This window comes from Suricata suricatta, chromosome 11, assembly GCF_006229205.1.
Source record: "Suricata suricatta isolate VVHF042 chromosome 11, meerkat_22Aug2017_6uvM2_HiC, whole genome shotgun sequence".
NCBI classification, from domain to species: domain Eukaryota; kingdom Metazoa; phylum Chordata; class Mammalia; order Carnivora; family Herpestidae; genus Suricata; species Suricata suricatta.
In genome coordinates, this window is record NC_043710.1 from 108,869,510 (window position 1) to 108,883,724 (window position 14,215).

General features: G+C 53.3%; 2 protein-coding genes across 2 annotated transcripts in view; both read left to right on the forward strand.

Moving 5' to 3' along the window:
- FOXR1 (forkhead box R1) overlaps nt 1–8,305 on the forward strand; it is an 8,526-nt gene extending 221 nt beyond the window's left edge. The window contains exons 2-6 of the mRNA XM_029957685.1: nt 5,862–5,941; nt 6,042–6,301; nt 6,538–6,761; nt 7,669–7,907; nt 8,226–8,305. Of these exons, the coding sequence (XP_029813545.1) occupies nt 5,862–5,941; nt 6,042–6,301; nt 6,538–6,761; nt 7,669–7,907; nt 8,226–8,254 (832 nt within the window). The 3' untranslated portion in view covers nt 8,255–8,305. The remainder of the gene's footprint in view (nt 1–5,861; nt 5,942–6,041; nt 6,302–6,537; nt 6,762–7,668; nt 7,908–8,225) is intronic.
- Nucleotides 8,306–13,981: 5,676 nt separating this feature from the next.
- Nucleotides 13,982–14,215, forward strand: part of CCDC84 (coiled-coil domain containing 84) — a 6,709-nt gene continuing 6,475 nt past the window's right edge. The window contains exon 1 of the mRNA XM_029956005.1: nt 13,982–14,161. Coding sequence (XP_029811865.1) covers nt 14,042–14,161 — 120 coding nt within the window. The 5' untranslated portion in view covers nt 13,982–14,041. The remainder of the gene's footprint in view (nt 14,162–14,215) is intronic.

The following is a 14,215-nucleotide window of genomic DNA, read 5'->3' on the forward strand; positions in this document are numbered from 1 at the left end:
CCTCGACTGAGAGCCCCCGGGAAGTGGGTCCCGCCGCAGCACACCGCCTGCCACCTCCACCACACCGCACGCCGCGGCGCAGAACCTTCTAGGCCTCACCGGGGCCTTTTTCCCATGATGCCTCTCGCCATTGGGCGCACTCCCATTTTACTCGTTCTGTATTTAAAAAGTTACCAGTTTTGTTTGAGGCGGTGCCCCCACCCCAACCCCCTGTAAGTACACTGACTGACCCGTAGAGGTGCCGAATATTTGCTGAACGGATATTTGCACAGCGGACCGTTGTGGCCTTTCAAACAACGATTTTTTTTTTTCCTTCGGACCTCAAGGGCAGAGAGTGGAGGCCATCACCTATCGTGTTCGTGGTCCATTATTGCCATCTGGTCAGACAGGAGCCTTGGATTAACCCCTTGTCCCCCTTCGGTGCACCCAGCTCCACCCCCGCCCCCCTCCCCTCCCACCCCCTCCCTTGTATCTGCCCTAAGCGATTTAGTGTCTTTAGATAGGTTTGTCTTTGAAAACGGGTTTAAGGTTTAACGTTATTTTATGTTTATAGATGACCTTCATTTACTTAAGGCTGTTTGCTTTTCTGCCATACTCGCATTGTTTTTGAGAGCTGCTGGCTCATTGTTTCTGATAGCAGGTGGTCCTCTGCCTTCTGCATATACTGCCTTCTGCACTTAAGTTCTTCCTGATGGAGACCTGGATGGCCTCCGGCTCTCTCCACCATCAGCAATGCTGACGAATTCCTGGATCTTCGCTGATGAAGAAATAGTTATTGAGCACCTCTAATTTGCCAGGCAGTGTTCTAGACACTATTGATACATAATGAACAGAACAGACAAGTCTACGTGGAGCTTACGTTCTACTGGCGGCAGACAGTCTACAGTGTAAAAGCATAGCCGACGGGGAAAGGACACAGGACCGAGGGCTCAGGGGTGTGGGGAGGTGGTGACAGCCACAGTTTTAAACAGGATCATCAGGTTGGGCTTCGTTGGAGCAGAGAGTTGAAGGGTATTTAGAGGGAAAATTTCCAGGCAGAAGAAATAGCCAGGGCGAAAGTCCTAAGGAAGGAGCATGTCTGCAGTGCTTGAGGCACAGGAAAGCAGCCGGTGAAACTGGATGGAAGTAAACACAGAGGGGGTTCAGAGGAAGCGGAGCAGAGATCAGGCAGTGCCCGTCTTCCACTTTACCGACTTCAAGGTTAACTTTGAGGTTGAAAGGTTTTGAGCCGAGGAGTGCCCGGATTCAGGCTTCCGGAGTGCGTGACCCATGGCGCTGCCTGCTCTGCTGTCACTGTCTTGAGACCATTTTAAATTTTGAACAAGGAACCCCTCGTTTTCACTTTGCACATTATGTTACCCGATCCTGCGTGATCTATACTCTGAAGAGATCACCCAGGTGCCGTGTTGAGGGTACCCGTAAATGCAGAGAGAAGCAGCCGGCAGACTAGAAGGCCCTTACTGAAATCCAGACCAGAGATGGCGGTAGGCTGGCCCCCTAGGGCGGTGGCAGAGAAGGCCGAACCAGCTGGCCTCGCTGATGGGTTGGATGTGCAGTGTCTGAAAGGGACAGGATGACTCCTCCGAAGTTTTTGGCTGATCCAGTGGAAGGATGGAGTGCCGAGATGGGAGAAGCTTCTGGAAGGACAGGTTTAGGGAGAAAGATAGGAATTTTTTTTCTGTTCGGGACCTCCTGAGTTTGAGATACTCTTTAGATTTCCAAGCAAAAATGTTGAGTGAGCAGACAGATGTGTAAGTCTGGAGTCCTGGAGAGAGGTATATTTTGAGAGTCTTTGATATGTGGGTGGCATTTAAGGGGTGAGAATAGAGAAGACAGAACAGGACCAACCTTGAGCCCTGGGGACATTCTATTGTAAAGATCCTGGAGAGAAGAGAGATAACCAGCCCAAACAGGGAAATCAAAACCAAGAGACCACGGTCTCCTGGAAACAAGTGAAAAAAGTGGGTCACGGAGGGAGAGGTCAGAGGAGAGGACTGCCCCGTGAGGTCAGGCGTGAGGTCGGGTTTAGCATATCCCCGAAAAGGCTGGGGAGCATCTGTGCCCGGAAGGGAGGGAGGCAGGCCGACAGAAACTCCAACCTGCTGGTGGTGTCACTTTTTTACTGCTCTCTGTTTTCCCTTCTTTAACTAACCTGGAATCTCATGGTCAAATATGCTCTCTTCGTATACACCGTCAGTCCCTGCGACCCTCTTTGGCTTTGGGGCACTTGCCTGGCCAAACCACCACCTGATTAAATTCAGCTCTACCGAAGAGTACTCCAGAGCCGTAGGTCAATGGATTGGTGATGTCCTGGCATCCAAGGATAATATGAGAGGGGAGGGAGGGAGCTGGGAAGATAAGGGAAGTGTTTGTTTGTTTGTTTGTTAAATCGGGCATCTGGGCGGCTCAGTCAGTCAAGCATCCAATTCTTTTTTTTTTTTTTAAGCCACTGCTCTCTGACAGTGTTTTTTTAATTTATTTTTTATTATTTTTTTATGGTTTTTTTTAATTTACTTTTGAGAGACAGAGAGAGCGCAAGCAGGGGAGGGTCAGAGAGAGGGAGACACAGAATCCGAAGCAGCTCCAGGCTCTGAGCAGTCAGCACAGAGCCCGAAGCAAGGCTTGAACCCACGAACCGTGAGATCATGACCTGAGCCGAAGCCGGACGCTTTAACGGACCGAGCCAGTCAGGCGCCCCTCAAGCATCCAATTCTTCATTTTGGCTCAGGTCATGAGCTCATGGTTTGTGAGTTCAAGTCCTGCATTGGGCTCTGCACTGACAGCGCTTGGGATTTTCTCTCTCCTCCCTCTTTCTACCCCTGTTCCACTTGCGCGGCTCTCTCTCTCTCGCGCTCTCTCTCTCTCTCTCTCTCTCTCTCTCTCTCTCAAAATAAATAAGTAAACTTTAAAAATGTAATGCATTTATTAAATCAACTAATCAATATCTACACCCAACTGATTGGACTAAAGAAGATTAGCATGTAAATTCCCCTCTTGACTTGAACAGGCACACCCAGGAGTAGAGCCCAGGGTGTAGTAATCAGCCCTTCACTGGGAGAGGCCCAGCTATGGTTCAGATCTACAATGTGAGAAAGGATTCTAGTTCCCTGAGTCTTTGCCAACACTTGGTATTATCTGTTTTTATATTTCTTGTTAGTATGATGTAAAGCGGTATTATTTTATTGTGTCCTTATTACTGGTAAGGCCGAGAGCATCTTGCTAGTAATTCAGGTATCCCTTCCTTATGAATACTGATTCATTTCTTTTGCCCATTTAAAAAAAATTTAATGTTTATTTATTTTTGAAGGAAAGAGACACAGAAAAAGAGCAGGGGAGGGGCAGAGAGAGAGAGGGAAATACAGAATCTGAAACAGGCTCCAGGCTCTGAGCTGTCAGCACAGAGCCCGACGCAGGGCTTGAACTCATGAACCATGACATCATGACCGGAGCTAAAGTTGGTCACCTAACCAACTGAGTCACCCAGGCGCCCCTCTTTTGCCCATTTATAGGTTTGTGTTAGCTTCTACAAATCAGTAAGTGAAAAGTTGTCTAGTAGAAAGCTGAGAACTTCAGGAGTTGAAAATTTCTCTTCTGGCTTTTTTTTAATCATCTATTGATTTTTTTTGTTCATGATTTTACTTTGCTGAATATTTTAATTTTTACGTATTATAATATCTACATAAAATGTATAGATTAAGTTGAGGGTAATTGTTATCTTTTAATGTGTCATGTCTTCATGTATTCAAGGCCTTCGTGTCCTTAAATAGTGATTGCATCTTTTTCCCATGAAGGTCTAGTTCATTCTTTGATGGATTAACTCCTAGATACTTTATAATTTTGGTTGCTACTGCACACAATACCTTTTTAAAAAAAAACTTACATTTTCCAGTTTCTTCATGCTGGTCTGGAGGAACGTTATTGATCAGTATTTGTTCTTATATCCAGCAGACTTTCTAGGCTCTGATTCATCCTGATAATTTGTCTATTGATTTTGTATGGTTTCTATCTTAACATTTTTTCTATAAATAATGCTCGTTTTGCCTTTTTCTTCCTGACTTTATATCCCTTTCTTCCTGACTTTATATTCCTTTCTATCTCTTCCTACTTTTTCCTCATTTCAAATACTATGTTGAACAGTACTAGCAATGTAGTGGGCATCCTAATTACTGAGCACTCTAATAAGTATGTAATCATTTTCCAGACAAAAACCGAGATTCAACTGCAAGATGATGACACGCAGCTGGTCCTCGTGGGGGGAGGTAGGAATAGTCACCACTCGCCCCACGGAGCCAGCATAGTGCCAAGCAGATCTAATACTGATTTGATTTACTCTTTTTTTTTTATGACTGTTCCTTCTCACTGCTTAGTACCCCTGGTACGAGGGACCACATTTTGTCTACAGCTCACCCGCTGAAGCACATCTGAGTCATTTCTAGTTTTTGGCGAATACGATTAAATCCACTCTGAAGGTTCTCATACAGATTTCTTTTTAATTTTTGCAGATGATTTTATTATTTCTAATTTAAAAAATATAATTTATTATCAAATTGGCTAACATACAGCGTGCCCTGTGTGCTCTTGGTTTTGGGGTAGATTCCCGTGGTTCAGTGCTTACACACAATGCCCAGTGCTCATCCCAACAGGTGCCCTCCTCCGTGCCCCTCACCCATTTTCTCCTCTCCCCACCCCCCCATCACCCTCAGATTGTTCTCTGTATTTAAGAGTCTCTTATGGTTCATCTCCCTCCCTGTCTGTCTGTAACTCGGTTCCCCCCACGTCCCTCAGCCCCATGGTCTGCTGTTCAGTCTGTCGAGATCCACGTCTGCGGGAGAAGGTGATTTACTCTAGCCGCCGCTTCCTCGCTCCTCCAGCTCCACGGAGCTCCGCCCAGGTGCCAGGCAGTGAAAAAGACCGTCCTGCAGACTGGCTCTAAGCAAAGTAATTAGGATAAAATGTGTGTTAGGGAAGTGTTTGGACAGGCAGAGAAGGCCTGCTTTAGAGAGATGTTTCAACAGAGACGTGACGAGTGAATAGCAATTAACTAGGGCGGCAGGAAGCGGAAGAGCGCATCTGGCAAAGACACAATCCTGGTGGGGAGGCCCGGGGGAGCCAGGGCCTTGCAGCCATCCCGAGGAACTTCAGCTTGGCCTGAGGGTCATGGGAAGCCATCAAAACTGTTTAAGCAGAAGGGGACAAGATTGGATTAATATTTTAGGAAGGTTCTCCAACTGCAGTGGATTTAGTTAGAGAAAAGCAGCCAGGCGCCTGGGTGGCTCAGGTCGTGATCTCTCACAGTTCCTGAGTTCCAGCCCCACATCAGGCTCTGTGCTGACAGCTCGGAGCCTGGAGCCTGCTTCGGATTCTGTCTCTCTCTCTCTGCCCTTCCCGCGTTCATACTCTGTCTCTCCAGAAATGAATAAACATTAAAACAATTATTTTTTAATTTTAGAGAAAAGCAGGTAAACAGACTTCTGGGTTGCGGCTGGGTGGGAAAGAGAAGTCAGGAACGCTCCCACATCCCTGACCGAAGCAGTGGCGCCTGCTGAGCACAGGGGCAAGAGCAGGGGGAGGGAGTTTAGCTGCGGGAATCTGGAGTCCAAGCTCCTCCGGGGCCAGGGGTGCTTACGGGCAACAGAGGAGTCCGGGCTGGAGGGAAAGATTTGGGAGCCCTAAGCTAACAGATAGTGGCCAAGGCCACGGGCATTCCTGGGACGGCTCAGGGACTGTGTGTGTGGAGCAAGGTCCGAGAGGTCGAACATGGTGTCATAACGCCCCGGGGAGGGCCCCCAGCCACCTGATCCAGGACCCTGGGCCACAGTGGGAAGCCTAGGACATTTTGACCCTCCTGTGTCTTTCTTTTTGCCAGTTGCCAGATACAGACTTCGAATAGTTGAGCCACCAAAAGTACCTGTGGGAAAAATACCCAACTCTGACAAAGATGGTGAGTAGGGGGTTGCGGGCTCTCTGGCACCATCCCGCGGCCTGGGCCGGACCCTGAAGCCGGGGGGCTGTGGCACGCCATCTCCTTTTTCTCTGCACAGGCCCAGCTCTTGAGCCCAACCTGTGGATGTGGGTAAACCCCAACATCGTGTATCCCCCTGGAAGGCTGGAGGTCCCAGAACTTCGTAAGGGGGAGGGTCTCCCGGGCCCACCGCCCTCCCCTCAGCCGGGCCCCCCCAAAGAGGAAGACTCTGCCAGCTGCTCCGAGTCCACAGCAGGGGAGTCGCTGCCACCGTCCTCGCCCTCCAGCGAGCAGTCTCCCCCTCGGAAGCGGTCTGCCTCTTCCCCCTGCAACTGGGAGGTAGGAGTTTCTGGGGCCGTGGGCTGGCCTGGAGGCAGGGTGGGCATAGGGATGATGCCGTCAGAGAGGTCTGTTTCCTTCGGGATCAGAGATCACCAAGGGCTGAAGGGGTCAGAAATCAGCTGTGCCCTTGGGTTGGGGAGAAGCCCAGATGGTGGCCCTGGACACCCCCGTCCCTGCACCCCTGGAGGAGAGGCCGTGGAGTTGGGGCCAGCTCCTGCTCTGTGCTCGTCTAGCTCACAGAAGAGGAGGCTGAAGACCAGGATGACAGCTCCTCTGTGGCTCTCCCGTCCCCTCACAAAAGGGCCCCCCTCCAAAGTCGGAGGCTTCGGCAGGCCGGCAGCCAGGAGGGGAGGCTGTGGTCCCGGCCCCCTCTCAATTACTTCCACCTCATTGCCCTGGCATTGAGAAACAGTGCCCCCTGCGGCCTCAACGTGCAGCAGATCTACAGTTTCACTCGGTACGTGCCACCGGGAGGGGGGCCCTGTAGGGACGGGGACCGGAGGGGGTCAGGTCAGGGCCCATACCTCCCAAGCTGCCCCTGGCCCTGGGCTGCTGCCTCAGTTCCCCCATCTGGGTCTGAAAGGATGAGTGTGTCCCCAGGCCCCCTTCCCCAGACGCTGGCACTGCGCCGTCCCCTGGTGGGACGCATCCTGTGTTAGGGAAGACATCCACCTCCACCCCCGTTCACATCTAAAAAAACGCCAACTGTTTTATATCTTGGTCCTTTAAAACATAGATTCACCTGGGTCAGAAATTCTCGCGTCCTCCCTGTCGCGTTACCCAGTAGAAAATCTGATTTCCCCAGCAGTTTCTCACGTGCTTCCTTTCCCTTTGGCCGGGCCGCCAGACACAGGGGGTTTGCATTTAGCTTTGACACCATGACGCGTGAGCGTGGGGGGCTCTCAGCCCCTGTCCGTCCAGCAGGCGAGCGACAGAACATTAGCCTGCAGGCGGCACCTTCCTTGACCAGGATTCCTCTTGTGGGAGTTGGTTGGCCTGATTCTGCCCCGCTCATGTCACAAGTCAGAGTCCTGACCCTCGGAGGGAAGCAGGACAATGAGCCTCGGGATGGGAGCAGTCAACTGGGTTTAAAAGACGAGGGTTTGCGGGCCCGGGTGGCTCAGGCGCTTGAGCGGACGCCCGCTCTTGATTTCAGCTCAGGTCATGGTCCCAAGGCCTTGGGACCAAGCCCCGCCTGGGCTCTGTGCTCAGCGTGGAGCCCGCTTGCAGCGCCGTTCCAGGCCAGCCTGCCCTCCTCCGCGTCCAGAGATGGGGGGCACGGCTCCCGGTGCCTGGGGGAGAAGTCTCCAGCTCGGGCGCCTCCCAAAGGAACGTCTCTCTCCTCACCGCCCCCCTGTCCACAGGCAGCATTTCCCCTTCTTCCGGACGGCCCCCGAGGGCTGGAAGAACACCGTCCGCCACAACCTCTGCTTCCGGGACAGCTTTGAGAAGGTGCCGGCCAGCACGCAGGGGGCGCCGGGCGCACGGCCCCGCTCCTGCCTCTGGAAGCTGACGGAGCAGGGGCGCCGCCGCTTCGCAGAGGAGGCCCGCGCCCTGGCCGCCAGCCGGCTGGACAGCATCAGGCGGTCCATGAGCCGGCCAGGTGCGCGGGGGGACCCCGTCCGCGGGGACGGGAGAGGGCGGCAGTGGTCCGAGGCCCCAGCTGCCAGGCCCGTATGGAGGTCCGGGGGGGGGGGGGTGATGGAGAAGCGGCTGAGTGCAGTGGCCCCCGCCCGGCCACGCTGTGGCGACAGATGCCGGCATGGGCGGAGACACGCCGAGGAGGTGCTTTTTCTGGAGGCCCGGGGGGCACTTGGGCCTCGAGGGAAAAATAGGTCATCTGCTGTGACGTGGTCCAGGCTGAGGGAACAGCAGCTGCGAAGGGCAGACAGATTCTGTTGACCCTCTTCTTTTCTTACAGACGTGATGCCCTTCCTCTTTGACCTTTAAATCCGAGAAACGGGAGTCAGCGGATCCCTTATTAAAGTTACCTGCAGCAGCCTGGTGTGCGTCTGTGTGTGTGTGTGTAGGTGTGTGTGTGGGGGGGGGGTGCATGCGCACGTGTAGGTGTGTGTGTGGGTGCGTGGTGTGGGTGTGTGTGCGTGGGTGTGTGTAGCTGTGTGTGTGTGTAGGTGTGTGTGTGTGTGTAAGTGTGTGGTCTAAGGGTGGGGACGGGGTGGGGTCAGCTCTCAGGCTGCAAGTAGGACGCCTGGTCCAGCTGACAACGGTGCCGGACGCAGTAGGGCAGGTGCCTGGCCTGCTGCCGAGGGAGCCCGTACACCTCTTTCCTCAAAGGATGAAAATACTCAGCCCCGTTCAGGAGCCTGGAGCAAGTATTATTTTTCTGGATTATGAGGACAGTCTTGGGAGATGCCAGCACGGAGCAGCCCGCCCTGCCACAGGCCCGAAGGAGCCGCGCCGCCCGCTCCCCGAGGGGTGGAATCAGCTGGGGACGATGGAGAGAAGCCTGAGGAAACCCATCACTTGTGGGGCAGGTGAAGGAAAGGCAGACCCTCCCAGGGGGCCAAGAAGGAGCAAGGAGAAGAGCGAGAGGAAAGACCTTTTCGGAAAATGGGGTGGTCAGCCTGAGCCTCATCCCCCCTTCCCCCCCCCCCCCCCGCTGCCATTTAATCCTTGTGAGGGTGGGAGCATGGGAGGGCGGGGCGGGGGCTGGGAGGCAACATGGGCACCGGCCCCGCTGTCCGTCTCCACGCGGCCCAGCTGGGCTGCTGTAGGTTCCCTGGTGGCAGGAACGTGTCCAGGGCAGGGCCAGGTGCCAGCCTCAGGTCCCAGGGGAACACAGAGCTGCCCGCCCTTGAACCGGCGAGAAAGGAATGAGGTTTAAAGGTGCATCGCAATGCCCCAGACCTTCAGACGACGCCCGAAGGCCGTCTTGACTCTCCCACGGGGCCCTGAGGACCTCTCTCATCCGCTCGCCCCGCTCACCCCTCTCGCCTAGGAGATCGGCCCAGAAACAGGGCTCCATCCTCAGAGCTCAGGGCAGTGAGCTCAGTGCAGGAGGCTGGCTTTGGCCCCGGAGAAGTGACCCTTCTCTCCCAGGCCACTGGCAGGGAGGCCCGCCCAGAACCCGACCTGGTGTCCTACCTGAGCGTAAAGTGTTCGCGGCACCACTTCAAGATGCGCTGAACTTCCCAGGAATGCAACTGTTACGTAAAACGAAGGATGATTGTGCTTTTTTTGGTTTGGAAGTTTCCCAAGAGTTGTTTGCCATTTCAGAAAATCGCTTCCCTGACAGCAAAGCTGCTCTGGTATTTAAGTCACCAATGCCACTTGCCCGTATCAGACTGTGTTTGTGTCTGCGGCACTCGCGGCAGTTCTGCGTGTGTAAACACATATTTATCACACCCAGGCAACCAATATAATGGAAACGTACTTGCAATAGTCATACGAACCTCAGCTCTTAAATCTAAGCTTCTCACTGTGTGTACACATTCCCAACTATCTCATACTTTCAAATATAGTTTATCCGTTGAAATATAATTTCCATTTATTTTTCTGTTACATTACAGTTAAAGTGTTATACTGACCTTTTAAAACTCATGTGTAGCTCAGTTATGTTATTAGTAAGATTCGTTTCTAGGTGGTGAAGACAGTCCACAAAATATTTGCTCTCGTCCTAGGGTGTTCAGGCTGATGGCCAGAAAACCACTGAACCAAGCAACGTAGAAAACACAGTCCCTGCCCCAAGGCGCCCCCCCCACAGCGACACTGGCAACCTGCGGGGACGATGGAATAAGTCATGTTTATGTCCAACCCCCCCAAAGCCTAGCGTGTGGCCCGCTAGGCAGTAAGAATGGGCTATTTGTGGGGAGCCTGGGTGGTTCAGCTTTGAAGCATCTGACTCTTGATTTCAGTCCAGGTCATGCATGATCTTGTGGTTCGTGAGACTGAGCCCCACATCAGGCTCCGCGCTGACAGCCCAGAGCCTGCCTGGGATTCTCTCTCTCCCTCTCTCTGTTCTCCTTCCCTGTCCTCTCTCTTTCTCTCTCTCTCTCATAAACTTTAAAGATAAATAAAACTTAAAAAAAAAAAGAATGCATGGGGCACCTGGGTGGCTTAGTTGGTTAAGTGGCCGACTTCGGCTCAGGTCATGATCTCGTGGTTCATGAGTTCGAGCCCCACATCGGGCTCTGTGCTGACAGCTCGGAGTCTAGAGCCTGCTTGGGATTCTGTGTTTCCCTCTTCCTCTGCCCCTCCCCCCTCTCAAAAAAAATAAACATAAAAAGATGCATGATTTGCCACAAGTGACTTCTCTAACTGGCAGACTCCATATTCTCTGGAAGCGCAGAAACAGCAGTGAGCTGTGCTAGCGGAGCTGAGGAAGAATTCCCACAGGAGGCGCACTGGAGCTTTCCCGGGGTCTAGAGAACAACAGCTAATACTTGTCCCAAAGCCAGCGTGCTCTGCGGGTAGCTGCTGATGCTCCTCTGAGGCAGAGGTGGGGGCTGGGGGTGCAGAGCAGCAGCGATGGGGTGGGAAGGAAAAGTGACAGACACGTGCAGGTGCGCTGTCAGCACAGAGCCCGATGCGGGGCTTGAACCCATGAACTGTGAGATCACGACCTGAGCCAAAATCAAGAGTCAGGCACTTAACTCACTGAGCCACCAGGTGCCCCAAGCCAGAGTGTCATTTGAGAGACTTTCTTAAAACCAGAGTCTAGAGGGTAAAAGAGCTGCAATAGATCAGACACTTGGAAACCAGCTGGATTTTATATGAATCCAAGTGAGAAAGCAAGGGAACCGAAACAAGGTTTGCTTTAGGAATAAAAAACAGAGAACAGGCTTTAAACATCTCAGACGTCCAGGGGCACTGGGCTTCCTCGTTCGGTTAGGCATCCCCACTCTTGATTTTGGCTCAGGCCATGGTCTCACAGTTCATGAGATGGAGCCTACCACTGGGGCTATCAGCATGGATCCTCTTGGGATTCTCTCTCACTCTCTCTCTCTTTCAAAATAAATAAATAAAACTAAAAGAGAAATCTCAGAGGGGCGCCTAGGTGGCTCGGTTGGTTAAACATCCAACTTTCGCTCAGGTCATGATCTCACGGTTTGTGGGTTCGAGCCCCATCTCGGGCTCTGTGCTGACAGCCTGGAACCTGCCTCAGATTCTGTGTCTTCTTCTCTTTCTGCCCTTCCCCCACTCTGTCTCGCTCTATCAGATATCAACCTTAAAAAAAATAATAAAAAGAATCTGAGAAATCCAATAGGACAATGTGTGTCGGGTGGGTAAGGGGACCCAGTAAAAGCAAGTGTCGGGATAACCCTCCCCGGACTTCAGGCTTCAGCTGGCAGCCTTCAGTGAGGGAAGAAAATCCGGATGTTCTGAAGCGGAAGATGTCGAGTTCCATTTCACACAAGTCCCGTTCACACAAGTGGGCAACTGAGTGGACACTCGTAGTGGAAAACTTCAGGGAAACGGCTGCAAAAGCAAACTTGCAGAGGGCTAGGAAGGTAGTAAAAGGCGAAACTACACAGACTACCCTACTTTAAAACAGATGGGGGAGAAAGATGGCTGAGTCGATCTGCATTTGAGGTTTGATGGAAGGAGAGGCTTGGGAAGGTCAGCTGAAGCGAGCGGCTGCCATGAGAGTGTGGTGGGAACAGTCCTGAGGCCCAGCGGGCAGAGCGAAGCCAAGAGGACCTAAGACCTAGACCAGTAAATTTTTAAAAATTTTTAAATGTTTATTTAGTGAGAGAAAGAGAGAGAGATAGCAGGGGAGGGGCAGAGAGTGGGACACACAATCCCAAGCAGGCTCCAGGCTCTGAGCGGTCAGCACAGAGCCTGATGCTGGGCTCGAACCCACGAACTGCGAGATCATGACCTGAGCCGAAGTTGGATGCTTAACCGACTGAGCCCCCCAGGTGCCCCTAGACCAGGAATTTTCAAACTTGATTGATCATCAGAATCACCTGAAGGACTCATTAAACTGGAGCTTGGTGGGCCCCACTCCAGAGTTTCTGGTTCAGTACATCTGAGTCAGACTTGTCACTTCTAACACGCCGCCAGACTCTGCTGTTGCTGACCTGGAGGCCACCGTTTGAAAACCAAAGTAGCTTTCTGAGTGAATGGGTAAGAGTGCGCATCCTCCAGAACGGAAGGTCTTCCTGAAGTTAGGACGGAAGGCAAGGCCACACGGGAGGATGGAAGGTGGTGGGTGGAATACAACTAGAGTTTGAATTCAGAAAAGGAGCAATTCTGGGCGGACGAGGTCCAGGACTGACCTCCCAGGGAAATGATGGGAGGTCGAGCCGTTAACTGCTGTGGCGTCTTCAAAATGAGCCGCGTTGGACAGAGGCCTGAATCCAAAGGGAAGCTCAAAGAGGAAGTCAGGATCTCAACGGGAGTCTGACTACTTTCTGGGCTTGAATTATGCAGAGTTAACTGACTATCCACCCACGGACATGGTGGCCCCTCCAGGGAAATGCATCAGTACTGGTAACAAATCTAAGGGAAATTTGGGACTCTGCTGGTTCTGTGTGGCACATTCTTTTCCTTACCCTTTTTTAAAGTTTGAGAGAGCGAGCAAGTGGGGGAAGGGTAGAGAAAGAGAGGGAGAGAGAGGGTCCTAAGCAGGCTCCATGCTGTCGGTGCAGAGCCAGATTCGGGGCTTGAACTCACAAACTGTGAGATCATGACCTGAGCGAAAATCAAGGGTTGGTCACTTCAACGACTGAGCCACCCAGGTGCCCCCTGTCTGGCACAATCTAAAACTTGTTTTGTTTTGTTTTTAATTTTTTCTAAGTTTTTATTTTATTTTTGAGAGAGAGCATGCGCAAGTGTGAGAGAGGGAGACCCAGAATCCGAAGGAGGCTCCAGGCTCCAGCTGTCAGCACAGAGCCTGACGGGGCTCGAACCCACGAACCGTGAGATCATGACCTGAGCCGAAGCCGGACACTGAACGGACTGAGCCCCCCGGGCGCCGCGGGTTCATTACAGAAGGAAGGGCTGGGCTGGGCCCCAGGATATTTTGGGGTGCTCTTGGGGGCTGCAGCCAGGTAAGGGGGCAATTCACCTTCGATCCTAAGGCTTAGGGGAGCAAGACAGACAGGAAGGCTGTCCTGGGAAAAGCAGCTCGTAACGAATGAAAATGCCGCTAGCTGTGCTTGTGGACGGATTACAAACGTCTGCTAACCCTCGGCAGTGCCTGCGTGCCCTTCGCAGCTTCCCCTTCACAGCTTTACAGAAAGCGGCCGTGATTAGGTCCCAGGTCAAGGCCACCTCCCGCCCGCGTTCTTACTGCCGGCTGGAACCGAAGGACACTGAAGCCCCAGGTGCCGCCTTTGACGCTTAACACCGTGCGACCTTCCACAAAGTTCTTTCCTCTCCACGCCTGGTTTCCCATGTGCAAAGTGCCGGGAAGAGCAGTTACTGTTTGGACCAGGTGAGGTAGTTACGGTAAAGCTCCGGACACCAGTGAGCACCCTGTACACACTAGTCATGACTCGTGGCAAAGGCCAGTGCGGGTCCCGCGCATCTGCACAGCGGCGCTGCCGCCTTCTCTAGGCAGACAGCATCCGGGGACCCGGAGGGCGGCGGGGCCTGCGCGTCCACGGGGAGCCCCGGAAAGGACTCGCGCAGCCGCAGAAGGGCCCGCAGTGGCGCTGCCCGCCGCTGGGGGCCGCGGGGGCCGCTGGGTTCGCCCCGCCCCCGGGGGGGTCAGGGGTCACCGGATGGAGCGAGGGCGGCTGCGCGTCGCGGAAAACCGGGTTCGGGCCTATGGCGCCGGCGGAGCGTTGCCCTCTGTGTCGCCAGACCTTCTTCTGTGGCCGCGGACACGTGTACAGTCGCAAGCACCGGCGGCAGCTGAAGGAGGCCTTGGAGCGGCTCCTGCCCCAGGTGCGGACGGCCTGGGGCGGCGATGCGGGCGGTGCGGTCGGGGCGCGAGGGGGT